General features: G+C 45.9%; 4 protein-coding genes and 1 long non-coding RNA gene across 12 annotated transcripts; 3 read left to right on the forward strand and 2 right to left on the reverse strand.

Moving 5' to 3' along the window:
• The first annotated feature begins 53 nt into the window (after positions 1-53).
• LOC120321741 lies at positions 54-1,082 on the forward strand. Its single transcript, XR_005561455.1, has 3 exons — positions 54-210; positions 293-357; positions 958-1,082. It is a non-coding gene; the product is annotated as an uncharacterized LOC120321741 (long non-coding RNA).
• On the forward strand, positions 1,078-18,617 carry LOC6537756 (neurexin-1). Of its 8 annotated transcripts, none has more exons than XM_039375412.1 (13): positions 1,078-3,001; positions 3,115-3,591; positions 3,655-3,966; positions 4,032-4,148; positions 4,204-4,588; positions 4,664-5,034; positions 5,254-5,374; positions 9,674-9,821; positions 9,882-10,639; positions 10,697-11,047; positions 11,124-11,359; positions 12,400-12,751; positions 14,517-18,617. In XM_039375412.1, exons 1-13 carry the CDS (start codon positions 2,096-2,098, stop codon positions 15,518-15,520), a joined length of 5,538 nt encoding a protein of 1,845 aa, XP_039231346.1. In that variant the 5' UTR covers positions 1,078-2,095; the 3' UTR covers positions 15,521-18,617. The 8 variants fall into 8 exon arrangements, with proteins under 8 accessions (XP_039231346.1, XP_015048485.1, XP_039231347.1 ...); XM_015192999.2 differs by having other exon boundaries at positions 12,421-12,751; XM_039375413.1 differs by having other exon boundaries at positions 11,124-11,314.
• Positions 18,618-18,799: 182 nt separating this feature from the next.
• On the forward strand, positions 18,800-19,640 carry LOC6537757 (probable prefoldin subunit 5). The gene is made up of 3 exons (XM_002098262.4): positions 18,800-18,988; positions 19,102-19,311; positions 19,373-19,640. Exons 1-3 carry the CDS (start codon positions 18,890-18,892, stop codon positions 19,568-19,570), a joined length of 507 nt encoding a protein of 168 aa, XP_002098298.1. The 5' UTR covers positions 18,800-18,889; the 3' UTR covers positions 19,571-19,640.
• LOC6537758 (tropomyosin-1) lies at positions 19,630-20,619 on the reverse strand. Its single transcript, XM_002098263.4, has 3 exons — positions 20,274-20,619; positions 19,800-20,222; positions 19,630-19,735 (listed from the first exon to the last, which is right to left on the reverse strand). Exons 1-3 carry the CDS (start codon positions 20,469-20,471, stop codon positions 19,667-19,669), a joined length of 690 nt encoding a protein of 229 aa, XP_002098299.1. The 5' UTR covers positions 20,472-20,619; the 3' UTR covers positions 19,630-19,666.
• A 51-nt stretch (positions 20,620-20,670) lies between these two features.
• On the reverse strand, positions 20,671-23,013 carry LOC6537759 (T-complex protein 1 subunit alpha). Its single transcript, XM_002098264.4, has 4 exons — positions 22,847-23,013; positions 22,456-22,609; positions 21,511-22,401; positions 20,671-21,447 (listed from the first exon to the last, which is right to left on the reverse strand). The coding sequence occupies exons 1-4, from the start codon at positions 22,917-22,919 to the stop codon at positions 20,892-20,894; spliced, it is 1,674 nt and encodes a 557-aa protein (XP_002098300.1). The 5' UTR covers positions 22,920-23,013; the 3' UTR covers positions 20,671-20,891.
• Between the last annotated feature and the right edge of the window lie 120 nt (positions 23,014-23,133).

Here is a 23,133-nt window from a genome sequence, read left to right on the forward strand (position 1 = left end):
ATTTGAAATATAGGTAGTTATAAGGCCCTTGAAAGTTCAAGAGCTGCCGCTTAGTTTGAGTAAAAGCTTTTCGCTCTTCCCCCAGCTTTTTGGCATTCCCAATCCTAGTCCTTGCTAGTCCACTTGAACGTCACGACTCCGAAGGACAATGGACAGCACGTGCTGGCATTTGTTTAGACTTTAGCGTGCGTTAAAATATTATTAAAAACTGTAAGTGCCCAAGAGCAGGATCCTGGTCCCTGCTGTAATGGTCAGTGCGTGATTCGTGTGCTCAAACTAATGTGTTCCCCAGGACTGCGACTACGATTAATGGAGGCGACGGCCTTGCAATTGCTCTCATAGGACAAAGGCCCAAGGGTATGGGAAGGGACAGGGGCAGTACATATATTATACATACATATATACGCATACATACACCCGCAATCGAGAGTAAGGGACATCACATTCCATTGCCAATGCAAATGCAAATCAAATTCGACTCCGAGTCGTCGAAGTTGCGTAGTAAATGTCAAGGAATTTACACGGGTCGTCTCAGAGATAGTGAGTTGGTGTGTGTGAGTGCGACCACAGGACACCCACGCACACAACTGAACAAGCATATGTGTGTATCCATGTGAATGTGGCATCTAATACGCTTTAGTGGTGCAGGTTATGAACCTGCGTGCTATTCGCTCATTACGCATGTGTGAGTGGGCAGCTGGTGTCTATGTGTGCGTTTGTGTGTTAGTAGTACGCATATGCATGCCTCGTGCGAAGTAAGCGAGCTTTTAATTTTTGGCATTCCCACACACTACACTGAAAGCAGGCGGTCCTTTCCTTTTTCGTAGCACACTTTTTCGGGCAAATCAACTAAGAACCAATATAAACCATTATACACAAGATTTTCAGTTGCTTAAAACGTTTTTAAGTTATTTAAATGTGAAAGAAGTATAGTGGGGCAGCAACTCCTTTGTCCAGTTCGATTGTAGCGCCCTTTTCGAGTCGTCTAGACCGCACCATTGGCTTTTTGTGAATAAGCTGGCGGAGCTTTCGTTATCCATTGGAAACAGTGCGAAGAAATTAAGTTTGAAATTGCAGTTCAGTCTTGTCGTGGATGCAGCGCGGATCGATATCGGAGACTAGAGCAGCGGAAGGAGCTGCTTAGCAAATTTCGACACACAACATTTTTGTATCCCTCAAAATTGAACCGAAAAATCTGCAAAAATAAATTCAACCAACTAACACGAAAAGAAACGCGACGTGCGAAAAGCCAGCCCAAAAAAGTTATATAAAGTATGAGCGACAAGGATATCGTGCAAATTCAAAAGAATAATTGTGTAATTGAAAAATCTGTGTGCAGGCTGTGCAACTGTTTTCGTATCCAATCAATAGTTCAATCAATACGCATAAATAACTGATAAGTTTGCTGTGGAATCAACGGCAGTAAAGCGCCCATTTTGGGGGCACTTGCTGTGAGGTGCTTAGAAAAATTTTCGCCTACATTTGCGACATGCAGTGAAAATTTTTTCCGATTTTTAGTATGTACATGTACGTTGGAGCGCTCGTGGGCGCCACAAACTGCGGTGGCAGGGGTATTCGGCGAGCTTTTGCCCCAACCATAACCCCCAGTATTGCTAATACAGCCGACTCGGTCGGAGTAGCGGTTGTCTGACAACGCATCGATGCGAAATATGTGCCCGTTTTGAATTCATTAGCCAAAAATTATGCAAATCAAGTGTACAAAATGTCGAAAACCGAACGTGCTAAGCATTTAGGACCAAAAAACCAGGCGAAATCATAAGCAATAATCGGTGCAGTGCCGTTAACAGTCGACGTGTACCGTTAACATCCGCAGCCAACTTCGCCTGGCCGAGCTTTCGCTCTCGCGCGCTCTCACGCTCTCTCTTGGCAGGCGCGGATAAAACGGATTGCCGAGTAACACCAACACAAGGACACGCGAAAAGCTCGCGCTCAAGGACTGGAATACGCGACAGACACACAGAGCGAAACAGAGAAAGAGCAAGAGAGAGAGAGGGAAAAGGACACTTTACGTTTACGCGCGCAACGTGCGTAGGTGTCTCTGTGTGGGTAAGCCTGAGTGCCACCGTGCGTGTGAATGAAGGCGCCACATAGTGCAACATATCAGGATAACTATGCTGATGCGGCCATGACAGCCAGGACACGGCCGAGCATGGACAGGGATCAGCAGCGAAATCGAAATCCGGCGGAGCTGAGGCTCCTGCCCGCCCAGCGCACCTCCACCTCCGCCTTTGAATCCCCCGACTTGCGGTTCAACAAGGCTCGCCGCCGGCGGAGAAGCGAGCAAGTGCCTCCCGTGGTCGTCGAATACCGTCGCTCCTACCGCGTGCTCATCGTCAGTGCCCTGCTGGTCAGTCTGGCGGCCAGTTTTGTGACCCTCAGCGCCGGTTTCCAACTGGACGGCTCGCAGAACTCCTTTTACACCTTCCGCAAGTGGTACACCGGACTGAATGGCACCCTCGAACTGGAGTTCAAGACGGAACAGCCCAACGGATTGGTTCTCTACACCGACGACGGCGGCACCTACGACTTCTTCGAACTGAAGCTGGTGGAAGGAGCACTCCGGCTGCGATATAATCTTGGTGGCGGAGCCCAGATCATCACTGTGGGTCGGGAGCTGCACGATGGCCACTGGCACAAGGTGCAGGTCCTGCGAAACGACGAGCAGACCTCGCTCATCGTGGATGGCGTTTCGCAGCAGCGGTCGACCAAGGGCAAGGAGTTCCAGTTCGGCAAGTTTGCAAGCAACTCGGACGTCTATGTGGGCGGTATGCCTAACTGGTACAGCAGCAAGCTGGCGCTGCTCGCCCTGCCATCCGTCATCTTCGAGCCGCGTTTCCGTGGCGCCATCCGCAACCTGGTCTACGCGGACCAGCCGGGCGGCTCCACCAGGCGCCAGGAGATCAAGCAGCAGCGCGACATCAAGTGCGGCGATGTGCCCTGCGATCACGGCGAGCTGCCCGCCCGTGAAAGGCCGCTCAGGGTGAGTCCATCAGTCACAGACTAACACTATACTTCATTCTAAGTGATGATTGAAAAAACCCTATGTTTATATGTATCCTTAATGACTTGGTAAAAAAACCTTTAATCCTGCAGGGTGTTCGGGGCGGCAACACTACCGATGCCTGCGAGCGAAACGATCCTTGCCAGCACGGCGGCATCTGCATATCCACTGATTCCGGTCCAATTTGCGAGTGTCGAAACCTCGAGTACGATGGCCAGTATTGTGAGAAGGAGAAGGCGCCATCGGAAGCAACGTTCCGCGGTACACAGTTCCTCTCCTACGACTTGGGCCAGACGGGCGCCGAGCCGATAGTGAGTGCCCAGGATGCCATATCCTTCTATTTCCGCACCCGCCAGCCGAACGGTCTGCTCTTCTACACGGGCCACGGCACGGACTATCTAAATCTGGCACTGCGCGATGGAGGCGTCTCCCTGACCATGGGTCTGGCCAATGGCAAGCAGGAGATGCACATCAAACCCTCGAAGGTTCGCTTCGACGACCACCAGTGGCACAAGGTCACCGTGCACCGTCGCATTCAGGAGATCTCCTCCATAACCAGCTTCTGTCGGGTGGGTAACATTTCACACATTTTCTTGGTCCTTGATTTAAAATAGAGTGCTTTATCCTTGCAGCTGGTTACCGTGGTGGATGATGTCTATACGGATCACTCCCACATTGCCGGCAAGTTCACCATGCTCTCCTCCTCGCGGGTTTACGTTGGCGGTGCTGTTAATCCCCGGGCTCTTTTGGGCGCCCGTGTGCACACCAACTTCGTGGGCTGTCTGCGCAAAGTGGAGTTCTCGGCGGATACGCTTAATCTGAACCTCATTGACCTGGCCAAGAGCGGCTCCAAACTGATCCAGGTAGCTGGCAATCTGGAATACCAGTGCCCCAGTGGGGATCCACAGGATCCCGTGACCTTCACCACTCGCGAATCGCATTTGGTATGTTGGAACTTGTATAGAAAATATAGAAAGTAATGAATTAATATTTCATTGTTATTTTTAAGGTCCTTCCTCCCTGGGAAACTGGCAAGCAGAGTTCCATAAGCTTCAAATTTCGCACCAAGGAGCCTAATGGCATCATTGTCCTGGCCACAGGATCGAAGCAACCAAGGGCCAAAAACGTGAGTCCACTCATTAGGTTATCTTGAGCCATTTCGCATAATTTGCATCCTTCAGCCCGTCTTGATTGCCATTGAGCTGCTGAATGGGCACATCTACATCCACTTGGACCTCGGATCCGGAGCCTCCAAGGTGCGAGCCTCGCGACGTCGCGTGGACGATGGCGACTGGCATGACCTGATTCTTCGCCGGAATGGACGCGACGCCAAGGTGAGCGTGGATGGGGTGTGGAATGACTTCCGGACGCCCGGTGACGGCACCATCCTCGAGCTGGACGGGCACATGTACCTGGGCGGAGTGGGTCCTGCCTACAATAGCGTGTCCTGGCCAGCGGCCATTTGGACGGCGACGTTGCGCCAAGGATTCGTGGGCTGTTTGCGTGACCTGGTGCTGAGTGGCAAGGCGATCGATATAGCGGCATTTGCACGTGTCCAGGACTCGGGTGAGTAGTCACGCCAGCGATGGTCATTCAAAGATAACCCGTAACTCGATACCTGTAACCCACTTGGGCACACAGCCTCCGTGAAGCCATCGTGCCACGTGCAGGCCAACGTCTGCAACGGCAATCCCTGCCTGAACGGAGGCACCTGTCTGGAGGGCTGGAACCGACCCATCTGCGACTGCTCGGCCACGCTGTACGGAGGACCCACCTGCGGACGGGAACTGGCCACGCTGGCCTTCAACGGCAGCCAGCACATGACCATTTGGCTGGGCAACGGACAAGGCACCAAGACGCAGACCGAGGAGCTGGTCATCCGCTTCAAGACCTCGCGTCCAGCGGGACTCCTGCTGCTGACCAGCGCCGAGTCCAACTCGCCGGATCGTCTGGAGATCGCTCTGGTGGCGGGAAGGGTGAGGGCCAGTGTGCGGTTGAGCGATCGTGAGAAGGTAAGTTTTTCCAGGGGAGGTGCTCAACGTGGCCACATTTGTCCTGCGCTCCAGAAAATCGCCTTTAATTTTCAGCCTTGGGTAAAGTTTAAGTTCTAACCATTCCATTTAAATGTAAGTTTAGAAAACAAGTAGTATAAGCCCAAGGTCAGTGGAAAATGAAAAGCGATTTTCGAGGGCACTGAGACAGCTATCTAAGTGTGTGATAATCCCTTCCAGAACTTACTGGCCGGCCAGTCCGTGCTCAACGACAACAACTGGCACACGATCCGCTTCTCGCGCAGAGCCTCCAATCTGCGGCTACAAGTCGACGGGGCTCCCCCCGTCAGGGGTATGTTATGTATGTATCAACAGCACATCTATGCCCTACTACGTGTCGTGCCGTGTCGTTTTTTTTTACCAACCAACTGAACCAACCAATCGACAACCTACCAACCCCCTTCGTAGGCTCATAGGATACCCCCAGCGATTAGCTTCCATGTAAGGTGCTCCACGCACCACCCGCAGGTTCAAGTTCAAGTAGGAATGCCAATGGCCTCTCGGCAGGAAGGTGTGTGAAGGTGCTTCAGGACGGTCAAAAGAAAAAAGAAAGCAAAGTGTTTAAGAAGAAGATACAAAACAAAAGAAAGCAATAATAATGAAAAGGGTGGGGGAAAGTCAATAAAGGAAAGTGCAGTCAGCGGCGCGTTTTCCTGTTTTTAAGTTCCACTTAAACTTTTTCAGTTGAGAGCTTTTCAGTTAACAACGATTCTCACACCAACACAGCCCACAGCCTCACGAACACGCACACATACTAACACATGCGATTACACTCGAAAACGAAATGCAGTGAAAATCTCAATCAAAAAGAAATTAACGAAGAAAATCGAAAACAAAACGAAGTATTTAGCAAGTTTATTTATCTCCCATTTCTCATGACACATTTCTCGAACTTCCTTACTTCGACGATGATGAACTGATTTGATCTAGACAGCTCTGTATCTCCAACTATCCACCTATGTCTACCCCGCTCTATACTCTGTATCTCTGAACATCGTTAAGCATCTGCAAAATATATAGTTTGAACATCATAAGACACCCGACTCCACTTCCACACCATTCTACACATTGTACGCCTCTCCGAACGTTTGTTTGAATCATAAGTCGAAGGTCCTGTCGAATCGGAATATCGATGGATCCTTCGATTGCATACTCAAATAACTCATTCGTAATGATTTTTTATATACTTTGCTCTTGTAATCTCCTCTCAAAACTCTTTCAAACATCTCGATGTTGTGTTTTTATTTGCGATACCTACTTACTTACTTACTTTGTATGATTTCCCAATTGCGATTGCCAATTAAATTCCAATTACAATTCAATTCCAATTCCTAAGCCCACACAGAAAGTAATTGTAATCGAATAAGCGTAAATACGAAAGCAAAGAAAGTTGGACAGCTGTAAAGTTTCAGCCTTAAGTGTTTTGAATACCATTATATTGATTGTCTTGTACATTGTTTTGTCCTTGATATTCGAAAGTATTATTTGGTTTTCATTCAAGTTCTGGTAATTATGTTTGCCTTTGTTGCGTTGTTGAGCAAATGGCCAGGGGAAATGTTTGTGTTTATGTAATTTAAAAGTATCTCATTCATTTCTTTCATTTCAAAAAATATATAATATTTTCTATTCGGATTTTTTAAAACGACTTTGGCTTAGCTCAACATTTATTTTAGGTTTTATTGTTATTTTTTGTAAATACTTATCTTAAACAATGAGTTCTCGTTTACAGTCCTATGATAATCTAAACAATGAAAATAACTAAAACAACTGCTGTACCATAACTTAAACGACACGTGCGGTATGTAAACGTTAAAAGGTGTTTGTTTCAGACTTCTACCGAATGTAGAACAGCGAAAACAACAGCCATGGTGTTTCGAGCACCACAACATGTAATATCAGTGTCATATGCAAATGCAATTCCCCTATCACGAGCGTGATCTAAATGACCTTCTTTGAAATGAAAGCGAAATGCGACCGAACCAGAAAAATAATAATGAAATACAAAGAACAAAAAAAAATAAGAAAGAAAAAAGCTAAATTAATGAGTAAGGCGAACAATGCAAAATGACGGGAACGCAGCGTAAATAATTCCTAAGTACAATATCGTTTTTCGTTTCATGTTTTAGGCGAGAGAAAAAAATCGACACGCAAGAACTCGGGGAAACATTTTTTTGCCCAAATCGCTCGATGAAAGTCACGCTATCGGCAAATTGCGATTGCCATTGGAAAATGGCATTAGTATTGGTATTAGCGTTTCAGTCTCATTGAGTCGAGAGGGCAAAACAATGTTTGAAAGCGCCCAGGGCTGTAATTTTGCACCATTTAATATGTAATTAGCTTTGTGTTAAGTAAACTCAACTATCGTAAACATCAATACAACAATACCGCAACCGCAACCAAATTGCAACTAACTAATCAAGCCTAACGTGTCTCACGTAAAATTAGATTCTTGTTGTGTAAGTGTGTCCAAAAAATGAAAATTAAACACCCAAACGAAGCGAAGAAGTAACTAAAGGCAGGCGATGGTGAAGGCTATAATGGAAAACTAATGACCAATATTAAAATTATGTCAATTCCTTAGAAAGTAATAACTTGCCATTCAATGATAGATCACTATAACAAAGTAAGAAATTATTAGATAAACTTAACTTTGAATTATATAAATCTCTTGATATTATGAATATTTTAAAAATCAATCCAACAGCCAATATTTATCAAAGTAACCATAATATTAGAAAGGAGGTCGAACAAAATATGAGTTAGTTTCATAAAAAATTAGCAATAAGCTAGAAGTTCTCCTTATAGCTGGATCCTGCTCCTGCCTCAAGGAAACAAACACACACACTCACACAATTTGTGAACTGAAAGTCTCGCACACCTGCACAGGCACACACCCACACTCTCTCAAGCACCGTTGCACGGAAGTACTCACACACACACACACGTGACGCGTTTGCATGTGAGCACCTGAAAACTTGAAAAGCAAGCAGCCGCCAGAGCAATGAAACTATGATAATAACCCATAAAGTAACAAGCAAAACCAATGGCTGTCAGTCGGAATGATATAGCCCATATACTAGACCGCATGACCTGCCCACGAGCCAAAGTCGGGCTACACATACATAGCCCTTCTGTACAGTGTATAGTGTATATCTTTGTTTCGTACTACTATCGCATATCGTATCGTTCGCCATCGCATCGTATCATTTAGCCCACTCAGCCATTCAAGTGTATGAATAAGTAACTGTAAATGCGCCAAATTGCCAGCTGCAACAACAGTGCCCTACTTCGACTTCTGCCCACCGCCAACCGCCCACCACATCGCCTCCTCTCTTTCTCCCCCTCTATAGCTCTCTCTCTCTTTATCTTAATGCTATGTAGCACTGGCTGTTTCTGTTTCTGTCTCTGTCGCCGCAGTCATTTGCATGTCAAGATGTCAATCATTCGGTGGGCCAACGCGTCGTATGCGCAATGTGGTCGCTCGTTAAGGCTAATGCACCCTTATTAACTTAGACGTAGTCGCCGCACACACACACACACACACACACACACCAAAGCAGTCACAAAGACACACACATGGAACTCTCTAGGGCGCAGATTAACACATTTCCATTTACATTTACAGAAAACATGGACAGTTTACCAATACCCAGATACCCATCGATGTTTAGTTCAATGTCGTTGAGCAATGACCAAATTACTTTTGGTTTTTATTCAATTATACCCGTTATTACCGATATAATCCCTGACCTTTTGAGTTGCCATTATTTCTAGACCGTAGGTTGCCTCTGTAAACTTTTTCCATACTTTTACTTTTCCTCGGTTCCCACGCACAGCTGAGAAATGAAAACTCAAATGAAATTATCTGAAATGTCACCGCCACCGTAATCGTATTGAAAATGTATCTCACACACCAAAACTAGACTAAGAAAAGATAAAAAAAAAATGTATTCCTCAAATGTCAATCAATGCATATTCGTATGTAAACAAGAACAAAATGCGCACCAACTAACCTAATCTAACCAACTTAGCGATCTCTTTACTTTTACTTACTTTCCTTTGGTTTGCGCTGTGGCAGCGATTTTCGATTATCGATTTCGTTTCGTCTTAATTAACAACTAAACAACTACAATTACTATCCGTACCAGTACATTGTATGTATTGTAATCTGCACCTTTCTTTAGTATGTACCAAGCTGCAACAACTAAATAATAACAATACTCCAATCGAATTCCAACTACATTCAGCCACTTGTCGAGTGAAAAATACAACTGCTTGAAAAATCTATGAACCAACAAAACTAGATCTATGTCTACTAAAACCGCATACCTATATCTACTCTATACTCTTATATACTCTTTGACATTTGCGTATGTGCTTCTTGTCACCAACTATACTCCATATACTACTCGTACCAACTACCTATATATATATATATCAATATATCTATCCAATCAAACGTATACCCATATGTAACCAATGTTAACGGTACTCCGCCTAGTCAACAACTTAGAGCAAAGCCAATCCTGGCTAGACAAACCCCATGGCGAGGCCCCCGAGTTTTATCCATCTCTTGTTTTTGGAAATATTCCTTCCACAGCCGAAACGATCCTGGGTCGTCACAGCACCATGGAGATCCGCTCGGTCCACCTGGGTGGCCTCTTCCATGCCGAGGAGGAGATCCAGATGACCTCCACCATGCCGAACTTTGTGGGTCAGATGCAGGGCTTGGTGTTCAATGGCCAACGGTGGGTATCGATGTAGTCCACTTAGGTGATAGATCTCTATTTTGGCCTCTTCACACCCAGCTATTTGGACATTGTCAAGAGCCTGGGACCGGAGCTGTCGGCTCTGCCCAGTGCCACCTTCAAGTTGACAGCCCGCTTCGTGAACTCTCCGGCCGGACAGCCCTACCATGCGGCCACGTTTCGCTCCAAGCACTCCTACGTGGGTCTGGCCATGCTGAAGGCCTACAATAGCATTTCCATTGATTTCCGCTTCAAGACCGTGGAGCCCAATGGTCTGCTGGTCTTCAATGGCGGACGACGCAACGATTTCGTGGCCGTGGAACTGGTCAATGGTCACATCCACTACACCTTCGATCTGGGAGATGGTCCAGTGACGATGAGGGACAAGTCGCGCATCCACATGAATGACAACCGCTGGCATCAGGTCAGCATCAGGCGTCCGGGTCCCAAGACGCATACCCTAACCGTGGACGACTCCTTCGAGATTATCAGCCTAACTGGAAACAACATGCACTTGGAGCTGGCGGGTATCCTGTACATCGGAGGCGTTTTCAAGGACATGTACTCGAAGCTGCCGGCCTCGATCTCGTCGAGGTCCGGATTCGAGGGCTGTCTGGCCTCTCTGGATCTGGGCGATGCCTCTCCCTCGCTGACCAGCGATGCAGTGGTGCCCAGTTCACTGGTGGTCAGTGGCTGCGAGGGACCCACCAAGTGCAGCCAGAATGCGTGTGCCAACAGAGGAAACTGCGTGCAGCAGTGGAATGCCTATGCCTGCGAATGTGACATGACCTCCTACACAGGACCCACCTGTTATGATGGTAACTAACATATTCTCTTCTCTACTTTTCTGACTTACAATCTATTGTGTTCCCCAGAATCGATTGCGTACGAGTTTGGCAACAACAAGGGCATGGTGCAGTACACATTCCCGGAGAACGCACAGGCTGACACGGAGGAGGATAACATAGCACTGGGCTTCATAACCACCAGGCCGGATGCAGTGCTCCTGCGGGTGGAGAGTGCCACCACGCAGGACTACATGGAGCTGGAGATAGTGGAGGGCAACATCTTCATGGTGTACAACATTGGCAGCGTGGATTTGCCGCTGGGCGAGATCGGGACGAAGGTGAACGACAACGCCTACCATGTGGTGCGGTTCCAGCGCAAGGGAGGCAATGCCACGCTCCAGCTGGACGACTACAATGTGCAGGCACTGACGCCACAGAGTAAGTAGACAAGGGGATAGTTCAGCGCAGGGGGTACCTAATGCTCTACCGATCTTCTTCTCCAAACGACTTTCAGGCCACCACTCCACCGTGTTCAATACCATGTCCAACGTTCAGGTCGGCGGCAAGTTCAGCCGGAACGGTCGCACTCGAATCGAGCGGCCGTTCGCCGGCGTGATCGCCGGACTTTCGGTAAACAAGTTACGCATCTTGGACTTGGCCGTCGAACGCGACCCCCATATCACCATCCGCGGAGATGTTCAATTGGTAACTGGAGTATTAGATAGAAATGATCTGCAGAGAATGCAGCAGGTTAGGGAATTTATTTGAAATTTTATTTGAATTCCTCTCAACTTTCAACTTTCCAAGTATTTTTCTCATCGTAAACCAAGTTTATTCAAAATTCTTTCTTTGATTAAAAACCAACAAAAAACAAAAAAAAAAAACCAAAATGAAATCTAACCAAAATTATTGTATTAATCCGCTTCATGAGTTGTGGAACCCCTTTTCCCAAATTGATTTGACATGATTTGATTGCACCACCGAAATTCGAAACCCCAATCGAATAATGTACAGTTCCCGAGCACAATCCTGATATTTGAAATGCATTACCGTGTCAATCGTATCGAATGTAATCACATCTGTACATTGAAGTCATCGTCATCACAATCAAATCCGGGAAATTCGGTTCGACATTCAGTACAAACGTTAACCGTTCCAACTAAACCAAAGTATTAGCTAACTAACTGTATAATCTAGTGTAAATGCTGCATTTGCCTTTATGAACTTATACAATTTTTAATTTACCTCGGGTGCCTTCGTTTTTTAATGTACCGCTTTGAACGCACCAAAAAAATAACAAAAGCCAATTAATATTTGCCAGATTTTTCACTAACCAGCCATTTGAGTTTCCTCGATTTGTTACCATTGCTGCACAGCACATTAACCAATAACTGTGAATATATATTCAGCTATATAAACTGATACGATTTACTATGCACTAGAACTCGTCGCACTTATGCTGCATGACTCTAATCAAAGCTCACATTAAACATAAACACACTGAAACAGAAGCATGTGAAAGCCAGTGGAGATTTATTAAATGCGTAGCCAAGATGCCAAGGCTTGAAGAAACAAAGAAAACATCCCTGGGTTTACTTATACGATTGAAAAATATTGAAATTTATGTATGATCTGAAAGAACATCCTCTGCTGGTTTCATGTGCTCACACCCATACATACGTAATACTTAATCAAACAGCACCTAACCAACTTACTAATCCAGTTAACATACCCCATACAATAACCATCGCTTGGCCCGGCTGCCGCCAGATCAACTGAAGTAAAATTAGACTTTGAACTCTACTCGACAGACGCCGGCGAGTGGTTATCCGGGTGCGCTGGACGATCTGATCTTCTCGGGAGCCGGATCCGGATGTCGCGGCGACGACGAGGACGAGTGCACGCCGCCATTCGAATCGGGAAGCGGAGATGATCTCATAACACCGGTCTACGTGCCGCCCACCAAGCAGACAACCACATCCCAGCAGGGGAATAGCTTGAGTACCGGCGGGAGCAGCAGTGGCGGTGTCATCACCAATGGCACGGAACGGGCCTGCGATGACGAGGACTGCGTCCATGGATCCGGCGACTACGGCGAGACCACGGAGCAGTTCACCTCGACGAGCACCGCCCGCGGTTCAGGTGAGTGGCTACGGTGGTGTGTGTTGGTCTCATTTTGTCATTGGCATTTGGATCAATCACGGAAATACACAGAAACAAAAACAGAATCTACACCAAGCACACACACACACACACTTCATCACAGACATTAGCTAGCCCCACTCGAAATTCAAGTTAAGTATACGCCATTAAGTATACGCCATTAAGTATACGCCCTAGTAACGTAGATAACGTGTTAACGACTAAGCTGTGTGGGTTCAATTGTGTTCGAGTTGAAGTTTGAGTTCGAGTTCGATTTATACTCTATATATACTCGTATATTCGAAGCTCTTTCTCCATATAACCGCATAACCGTTTAGCTAGTGACGCTTTGCCTTTTTCAGTTCAGTTGTTCAATGTTCCACGGAGTTCGAGGAAGTTAGGTTAATGCCAATGCAACGCCAATGCTTTGATCGCTTACACAATAAAACAATGTATATAAATATATATACATATATATATGAATATATGTTCAGATATCGCCTCTATCGCACCCCTCGCAATGCATCAACCCAACCAGAAACCAATATCAATCAACTCGCCGTGTCATCTCAGCTCAGATCAGCCCAGAAAAAAACCAAAAAATATCAAAAAAAAAAAATATATATATATGAAAAGTATCGCAACAATCGTCGCCTATATCCTTCATCTCCACCTGTTGCCGATGATCGATTGCCTTCTAATTTGAACTGACAACGAGTACGCCTTATGTGTCTCTTTCAGAATGTGAAATCGCCTTCATATTTCTGACTGTGATCGCGCCATGGATACTCTGTAAATTCCCATAAGCAAACAGCAAACCAATGCAACCAATGCAACCAAGCAATGCACTTAGGCTAAGCTTCCAACTAGACCTCTGTCTAACTGTATGACTAACTCTAGCATTAACGAGAGCTAAACCACCAGCAACAGCAACCAATGCAAATATGAAATGCAACTTCAACAGCTACAACAACTACAACTATAACAGCCAGAACAACAACAACCACACCGATCATTGGCGAGGGTTTTTTATGGTTGAGTGAGGGTTAAGCGTTAAGCGATAAGGGTTAAGTTAAATGCACCACCTCGCATATATGTATGTACTATATACCGAATATGGGTATGCATATGGGTGCAAAGATCGAAGATGTATATGTTTTGTACATAGTAGCGATAAAAGCAGCGTCTGCAAGTGTAAGATGTGATTTTCCCAGTCCAGTTCCTTCTCCTCCTTTTCCTCCTCCTCCTCGACATTTATTCCCTCGATTGCATAGCTCTACCGTTCTTCCAATTCCAATTTGTACATATCGTGCGAATAGATCGAAGGTCCAGCACCCACAACAAGAATGACACACCTCAACATATCTCTCAATATCTACAAATCTCTAATCCTCTCTAACTGTGTTGAATAAACTATTGAAAGCAAAGCACAACTGGCGGTTCAAGTGATTTTTGGGAGGGAAAGATAACTCAAATAAAGGTTCGCGAAGTAAGCATTATAAAGCAGAAACAAATATTTTATCTTTTTATTTCAATAACGAACTTGTATAAGTTTTTAACCATATTGGAAGCAAAGTTCAGGAAACAAGGTGAAAATCTTGAAACTAAAAATTCGAAATATCATTTTCTTCTTTTTAATGGGGTCTTGAGTAATATCGAGGGTAGCAATGCAACCACTAACCGCACAAACACACTCGCAACAAACATACCAATACAGAGCACCCAATTGAGAACACTTGAATAAACCCAAACCGACTGCTTGCAGAGTCCAACAACAACGAGATGGTGACCATTACCACCACGGGACGCAGCGATGTGACCACGGAGCAGCACCAAGGCAGCAGTAGCAGCAGCAGCAGCGGCAGCACTCCGTCCTACGCAACCACGCAGTCGAGCAGCAGCAGCAGCGGAGGATCGGCAGCCAGCACTCCGGGTCAGGTGAGCACGACCAGCAGCGTGGCCACCACATCCACGCAGCGAGCCACCAGCAGCAGCACCAGCACGAGCAGCAGTACAACCACGACGACCACGACAACGACCACCACTCAGGCCACACCGCCACCGGAGATCCGGAGCACGGTCACCGAACGCGACACCACGCCCTATGACGTTTATGTGGCTGGTGGCGGCATGGGCGGGTCCGGGCGAAATGATCACGATCGCATGCAGCTGCCGGACGAGCATCACCCACTGCCACCGCTTCCGCCACCCATTCCGCCGCAGGATCCACCTCCGTACGGTCCTTATGGCGGCAACACGTACAACACCAACATGAACAACTACCGTCCAAAGGGTAAGGGCGGCCGAATCAACTCCATCGAGGAGGAGCGTACCGCCATGATAATCGGCATAGTGGCGGGCATACTGATTGCAGTGGTGCTGGTCATCCTGCTGGTCCTGTGGCTCAAGTCGAATGGCGATCGTGGCTATAAGACGGAGAGCGAGAAGGCGGCCGCCTACGGATCTCACAATCCGAATGCTGCGCTCCTGGGGAACACGAGCACCAATGGATCCTACCACCAGCAGAGGCAGCACCACATGCAGGGCGGCGGCGGAGGAGCAGGCCAGCAGCAGCACCATGGCCAACAGCAGATGCACAACGGGCACAACGGTAATGGGAACGGAGGAGGCGGCGGTGGAGGCGGCATGATGTCCAGCGGAAGTGGGTCACTTGGCTATGGGAGCGATGGGCGACCCCAGATGGCGGGCTTGGTGCAGCCGAAGGCCAAGAAGCGCGACTCCAAGGACGTCAAGGAGTGGTATGTGTAAGGCGGCATGGTCGCTGGGAATTATCGTCAAATTAGCAATAATTGCAAATAGTGCAAAGTGAGCCGAAAGTGAAAGTGAAAGTAAAAGTCCCCCTAAGATACGAGAAACAAAGAAACACACACATAAGCGTATATAAATATATTTATTTAGCAGCCTCGTAACGTTAATTAAACAATTATAAGCGGTCGCAGTCGGACACTGGGTGTACAAACGGAAACGGAAATGGACGGAAGGATAATAATATGTAGATGGCGCCTTGCGCAGCTCGGTAGGTGGGCATCACGCGATGATAACGTTAGCAGCAAGCAGATAGAGCAGATAGCCGGTAGCAGATAGCCGATAGCTGATAGCAGATAGACACGCAAATACTTTAGACAAGTGCATCTGGCCAGGAGCATTGGTTCGCCCCCAAAGGTAACGTTTAGATTACGCCTAAGAAATTATAGCTTCGACTCAAGACTTGCTAATAGATACCACTACCACTACCACTGGAGAGCAGCCACATCCATCAGCGAATAAGCATATTACACTAAACGAATAAAACTATATATATTATATATATCACAGCGTTACGATAAATTATGCCACTAGCCAATCAAGTAATTGTGTAAAATATTTCGCCACAAAGTATGCTATGAAAAGTTCGAAGAAAGAAAGCCCATAACCGAAACCAAAACCAATTAAACTGCAAATCTTCTAGCGAAACCACTAAACAATTTAGCAGAAATTCAATATAAACGTACTTAAATATATATATTTATATGTAAACGAAAGAGTAATGAGGTTCTAAGTGGGTTTTTTCTTCGCGTGTAAAGTTACAAAATGTGGTGCTGTAAACGTAGGAGACAAACATTGGTTGACTACAATAATAGTAATAATAATAATAATAATGACGGGGAATGCAAGAATTTATGCTACAGAATGTTTGTTGAATTGAAACCGGCTTTAATTAGTTAAAATGTAAATGAGATAATGGTAAACCTAAAGGATAACGAAATTAAATCAAACACTATAATATGGAGGAAACAGTAGAAACCCACGATTTGGTTGACGTATACGTGATGCGACTTTTTCGTTTGCGTGCAGCAACTCGATGCTACTTTGAGTTAGTCCCTCCCACTCCCGAGCCCCACACATATACTTTTTATATGTATTTGAGACTAAATATTGTCACCGACCTGCGTGCAATATGAACTCAGACATATCAAGGAAAAGACAAGACACACACACTTACACACGAACACACCAAACACTCCAACACACACGCGAAATTCGAAGACACTGAAGCGAACCTACCTAGCTTTTCTACTACAACTGCTATTCAATGTGAGCCAACATTACTTTACCGTCGACTAATGAGGAAATCAAGCAACAATTTTACAGTATTATAGCAGCTTTAAGCGTATTTTTCGAAGCCCACGTGACGTATACACAATCAGCAGTCACCAGCACACTCAAAGCTAACACCCACACACACAGTTACACCAGCACACATACAGAAGCGAAATTCGATATTCAGCAAGCCGCCATTGAATTCTGTATACATATTTATAATCGCATATATCATTTTAATGCGCTATATTTAAATTTTTGTCTCACTAACAATACCAATTAGTGTATCATTTTGGATTAGATATACAAATACCTATATACACTCGATATACTACTACTAATACACGCACACTCATCCACTCACCCCACTCACACAATCACCAACTCACGCATTCGATCACTAGCGAAATTACTGGACATACTTCTCTCGAATTCTTAATGGAAACCAAGGCGAGGTATGCTGTAAATACCTAGGAAAGTACTATATATACATGAATATATATATATTTAACAACTAAAAAAAACATATATATACTGCATTTCAAGAAACTTTTGATATATTTTCGAGTTTTTTAAACCCTTAACTTGTATACAAAAAGGAAGCGAAAGCGAAAACACGAGACAAACTAGCGAATCTAGCTGAAATGAACACCTAGGACAATTACAATTACAAGTACATAGCGAAACAGTACATACAGTACAGTACATAAACACAACTATATATACAGGACATACACGCATACATCCAAACTATACTATTTATAAATGTACATCTATACAAAATATACATGCATACCATATAACGTACGAGTATGTTTAACAAACAATGATTATTATTACGAATTACGTCCCTTCGATTTGATAATGAAACCAAACGAAAAGAAACCACAAATTTTAACGCTGTTGATAACCAAAACCATTCCCACTTATATATGTAACACTCTCTCCCGACAACTTTCTCTCTATCTCTTCACAATGTTAATGCTGCACAATGAAAACTCTGCATTTAAAGTAAACCACTAACGTTTATTCATTTCGATTCAAGAGAAAACCAAATTAAAAATAACTAATTATACAAATTTGCCTTGCGATTTATCAGCGAGCACACGATATTGAATCCAAAATCCAGATGGGGAGTTAAAAATATTCGCGCTAAAGATATCGAATCGACACGCCCCCAAAGCAAGATTTTCTTCATTGTTTCGAAACGAATTACATTTTATTAAGATCAAAACCAAATCAAGGTAAATGTTATGTATGTATGATATAGTGGGAGGATCGTGAAATGAAGGACGAGTACAGTTAGTTGTATGGGTAAAAGTAACATAGTTAAAGCATGTAACTTAATAGTTCAAGGATCGGAGGAGGAGCGATTGCGAGTGGGAGCGCATATAAAGGGAAACGATCGCAAGTATCGGTACTAAAACTTACTTCTACTTAGGCTTAATATCATTGTTATCTAATCTATACATATATAAAAACCGACACACAACACCCCACATATAACAGAGAATATGTATATGAACATGTATTGGACGCGCGGCGCTTGAGCTGTGCCTACATATAATTATAAATATATATATATATATTTAACAAATTGTAACGTGTATATGTAGCGGCAGTGATTGTTAAAGAAATTGCTTTGTTTTGTGTTAGATTTTATAATTTACGAAAAAACAAAAATTGTAAAACGCATACAAATACAGAATGACTGACAAAACACAGAATTATAACATTGCATATAATAAATACAATAAAACTATAATTGAAAAACAAGTTTTGTTATTGTTTGTTGGATAAGTAAGATTACCTTTCTTAAATTGAGCGCTAACTACTCGATAACAAATCGACGGTGGGACTTCTGCACCGGATCATTCGATGAACCGATAGATTCAGTGAAATCGATATTTTCGGACCCTGCTTCACTTGACTTTCACACGGCATCCCTGTTGAATTGCATTCGCAAAGGTGGCAACCTCGCGCGGCGACTGAATAAAATAAAATTGGAATTGTAAATTATAAGTTTAAGCAAAAACAATGGCTGCCACCCCAAGCGCTACCGGCAAGACCGAGATGATCGACCTGACCAAGTTGAGTCCGGAACAGCTAATTCAGATCAAGCAGGAGTTCGAGCAGGTGCGTTCCGCATGTGGGTGTGCGATGAGTCAAGAGCAGGAGGGGGGATTTCGGAGGAGGGGCACCCCAATTGGCACATGCTTCTAAAAACTGCCCATTTTTGTGATCTTTAGGAGATGACCAACGTACAGGACTCGCTGTCGACGCTGCACGGCTGCAAAGCCAAGTACGCCGGCTCCAAGGAGGCGCTGGAAACCTTCCAACCGAACTGGGAGAACCGTCAGATCCTGGTGCCCCTGACCAGCAGTATGTATGTTCCAGGACGGGTCAAGGATCTCAACAACTTTGTCATAGACATCGGCACCGGGTACTACATTGAAAAGGTGATTTCGATTCCCAACCAGACTTAGAACATCTGCTAAGTGCCATCTGTTTCTCAAACAGGATCTGGAAGGCGCTAAAGACTACTTCAAGCGACGCGTGGATTACGTGCAGGAGCAGATCGAGAAAATCGAGAAGATCCACCTGCAGAAGACGCGCTTCTTTAACTCTGTGATTGGTGTGCTGGAGATGAAGCAGGCTGCTGCAGCGAAATTGCTGCAGTCCCAGCAACAGTCGGCGGCGGTTCCCCAAAGCTCCTAGACGACGGAAGGCGATAGAGACACGGAGACCATTAAATTATTAAACTTATAAACGAGATGTGCGCATTTAATTAACGTAGTTTATTAAATTGTTCAGCTATTTTTTGGCTTCTGCCAAAGCGTTGGTGAGAACCTTGACCTTCTGTTCGTACGCTGACTTAAGATCCTGTAATGAAAAAAGATAATAGTATATCATGTTGAGAACTCGTTGGACTCGAATCTTAACGCACTTTGAATATCTGCGACTGGGTGTCGTACTCCGAACGCAGCTTGTCATACACTCCTTTGGAGATGGCTAGTTTCTTCTCCGTAAGCGCACACTTGTCTTGCTCCGCCTTGATCCACTGCTGGCTCTTCTCCAGACGTGCCTGCGTGTGATCACATTCGGCTGTCTTAAGCTGCAACATGTCCTTGGTCACCTGCAGCACATCCTTAATCGTGTCCACCTGTGTCTTAAGCACTGAAATCTGCTGCTCCTGCTGCTTGTTCACCTTGGTCTTCTCGAACAGTAGGGTTTTGGCCTTTAGAAGCAACTCCTCCTGCTCTTGGCGGGATTTGGGAGCATCTGTGCCGCCCAGCATGACGGATTGCTTGAGCGACTGCTCCAACTGGACCACTCGCCGCTTTAGCCGCTCATTTTCCACCTTGGCTTCCTGCAATCGGGATCGTTAAGTGGGTGCAACCCATGGAAACGATTAACTAACCTCAAAGTCTTTGCGGAGTGCTCCGATCCGTTTGCGAGACTCCTCAAGCAGTGCCTGTTTTTCGCTCTCCAACGTGAAAACCATGTCCAGCAGTTCGTTCTGCGGCTGCTCCGGCAGACGCACTTCCTCCTGGCCATTGGGTGTGATATTGTTGTTTAGGTCACCGCCAACAGCTTCATCCTCGTTATGATCGGCCATTTTATGAAGAATACTTTTTAAATTATAAAAATTCGTTGAGCAATGTGCGTTTTCCGTGCCTTTTGGGCTGTGTTTTCTTTTTGTATTAATAGACCAAATAGATGCATGCGCTATTTATAGGATATCCCACTCTCCGACTCGCTCTCTGCCTGCTCTTGGCCAGATCGCTCTCCCGAAATAACAAACTGTTTCCCTCCAATTTAGTTTGCGCCTCAGCATATTCTGAAGTTCAGTTTATTATACATTGAAGCATGGATGAGAAAGGATTGCGGATGTGCGGTGTTAATACAGATCGCGAAGGGCAACACAATTAAATTGTTGTTACAATCAATGGGGCGACAATTGAAAGTGAGTGATTTGATTAAAATTAAATGCCTAAACAAGATAGAAGAAATGTGCTTCGCTCACGGAGAAGAATGTCTAACCGTCCAGCTCGCCGGCAGCGCATGCATCGGCGTAACTCTTGCCGCTCTTATCCTCCGGATTCAGCTTGATCATATCGTCAATACGCAAAATGGTAATTGCGGCCTCAGTGGCGAACTTCAGAGACTTGATCTTGGACATGGCAGGCTCCAGAACACCAGCCTTCTTGTTGTCCCTAACCAAACCCTCGATCAGATCCAGACCGGTCCACTTGAGATCCGATCGCTCGGGCTTCGTCTGGCTGGAGTTGTGGTAGGAGCGAAGTTTGGCCACCAGATCAGTGGCATCCTTGGCCGCGTTCACGGACAGAGTCTTGGGAATGACCAGCAGCGACTTTGCGAACTCGGCAATGGCCAGTTGTTCGCGGGAAGCCAGGGAGGTGGCAAAGTTCTCTAGGTAGATCGACAAGGCGGCCTCCACACAGCCACCACCGGCAACGACCTTCTTGCTTTCCAGCACACGCTTCACCACACACAGAGCGTCGTGGACAGAGCGTTCCATCTCATCACAGTAGAAGTCATTGGGACCACGCAGAATTATGGATGCGGCAGCACTAAAAGAGAATATGAATACAATAAATGTTGCCATGTAACTGCAAGCTATCATCTGCACTTACCGCGCCTTAGTGCCCTTGATGAGGATAAGCTCATCATCGCAGATGCGCTCTTGGGCCACCTCTGCGGCCTCTCCCACCATTGAGGCATCGAAGCTCTCCTCGCCGTCCATGTTGGTCAGCGAGGTAAGGAAGGCGGCGCCGGTAGCCTTGGCAATGATCTTCAGATCGCTCTTCTTCACACGACGCACAGCCATGGCTCCTGCTTCAACGAAGTACTTCATGCACAGATCATCAACTCCGCCGCTAACCAGTACCACATTGACACCGGTTCCGAGGATCATGTTGATGCGCTCCTTGGTAATGTCCAGCTCACGGGCACGAATAGCCTCAAGCTTGTCGGGATCGTTGATCAAGACCTGGACGCCCATCTTCATTTTGGTCTTCTGAAGCGAGAAGTCTAGGCAGGCAATCTTGGCGTTCACAATCTTCTTGGGCATCTGCTGGGAGGCAATGGTGCAGTTCAAGGCGTAGCCGGGAATCAGCACCGATTCCCTAGCAGACTTGCCATGGGCCTTCAGGACATTGATGGCTTTGATCGAGTAGGCTGCCTGTCCACGGGGATCTGTGATCTTCACCGACTGGGCGGCGTCCACAACCATGGCGGAGAAGAACTCTGCGTCAGCACCAATAATCTTGGAGCTCATCGAGGTCTTGGCAATGTTAATCAGTGAATCGCGACCCAGCTCATCCACGGGAGCGGTCAGATGCTCCGAGATGTACTTGCAGGCCTCCTTGCAGGCAATACGGTAGCCCGAGATGATGGAGGTGGGATGGATCTTCTGCTTGACAAGCTCGTCGGCGTTCTTCAGCAGCTCAGCGGCCAGGATAACCACCGAGGTGGTGCCATCGCCGACCTCCTCGTCCTGCAGCTGAGCCAGCTCAACCAGGACCCTTCAAATTTAAAATGAGTATTTGTTTTAAAGATTTCCCTAGACAACAACTCACTTGGCAGCCGGGTGCTCCACCTCCAGCAGTCGCAGAATGGTGGCTCCATCGTTGGTCACTGTGACATCGCCGATGTCGTCCACCAGCATCTTGTCCAGACCCACGGGTCCCAAGGAGCTCTTCACGATGTTCGATATGGACAGAGCGGCCATAACTGAAAGCATATAAAAGTCGAGTTGTTGTCATAACCTCACTTCGCAGGGGCTTGTCCACAAGATCTTGTAACTGCTTGGGCTCAATGGATGTTTTTGGTAATCCCATTAGGGTAGGATCGCCCTCCCTCGGTTTTCTTCCGGAACATTCGCTATGGAGAGCGTGACCCATGATGAGTAAGAAACGTGCTCTGCCGGCAGACGCACCGCAGATGTTGACAAAACCCCGGGATTCTCACCGTTCTGTGTGCGCACCGATGCGCCGGATTGGCGGGTGCCAGCAATGGACAAAGGAGTGGCCAGGGTCGACATTTTCCTGAGCTTTTCGGCGACTTTTAATAAAAAACAGATAAATCAAATACGCTGAAGAACCGCACGTTAAACCGCCTGACTCACTTTAAGAATTGGAGATGAACACAAATACCGATGTTTATTCGATACTATCGAGAGCATATTTGTTTCTTGGAGAGCGAAGATTAAATAACATTTATAAGTTTATACTAAATGTTACATTAGCGCAGTATCA

The sequence above is a fragment of the Drosophila yakuba genome, chromosome 3R (assembly GCF_016746365.2).
Source record: "Drosophila yakuba strain Tai18E2 chromosome 3R, Prin_Dyak_Tai18E2_2.1, whole genome shotgun sequence".
NCBI classification, from domain to species: Eukaryota; Metazoa; Arthropoda; class Insecta; order Diptera; family Drosophilidae; genus Drosophila; species Drosophila yakuba.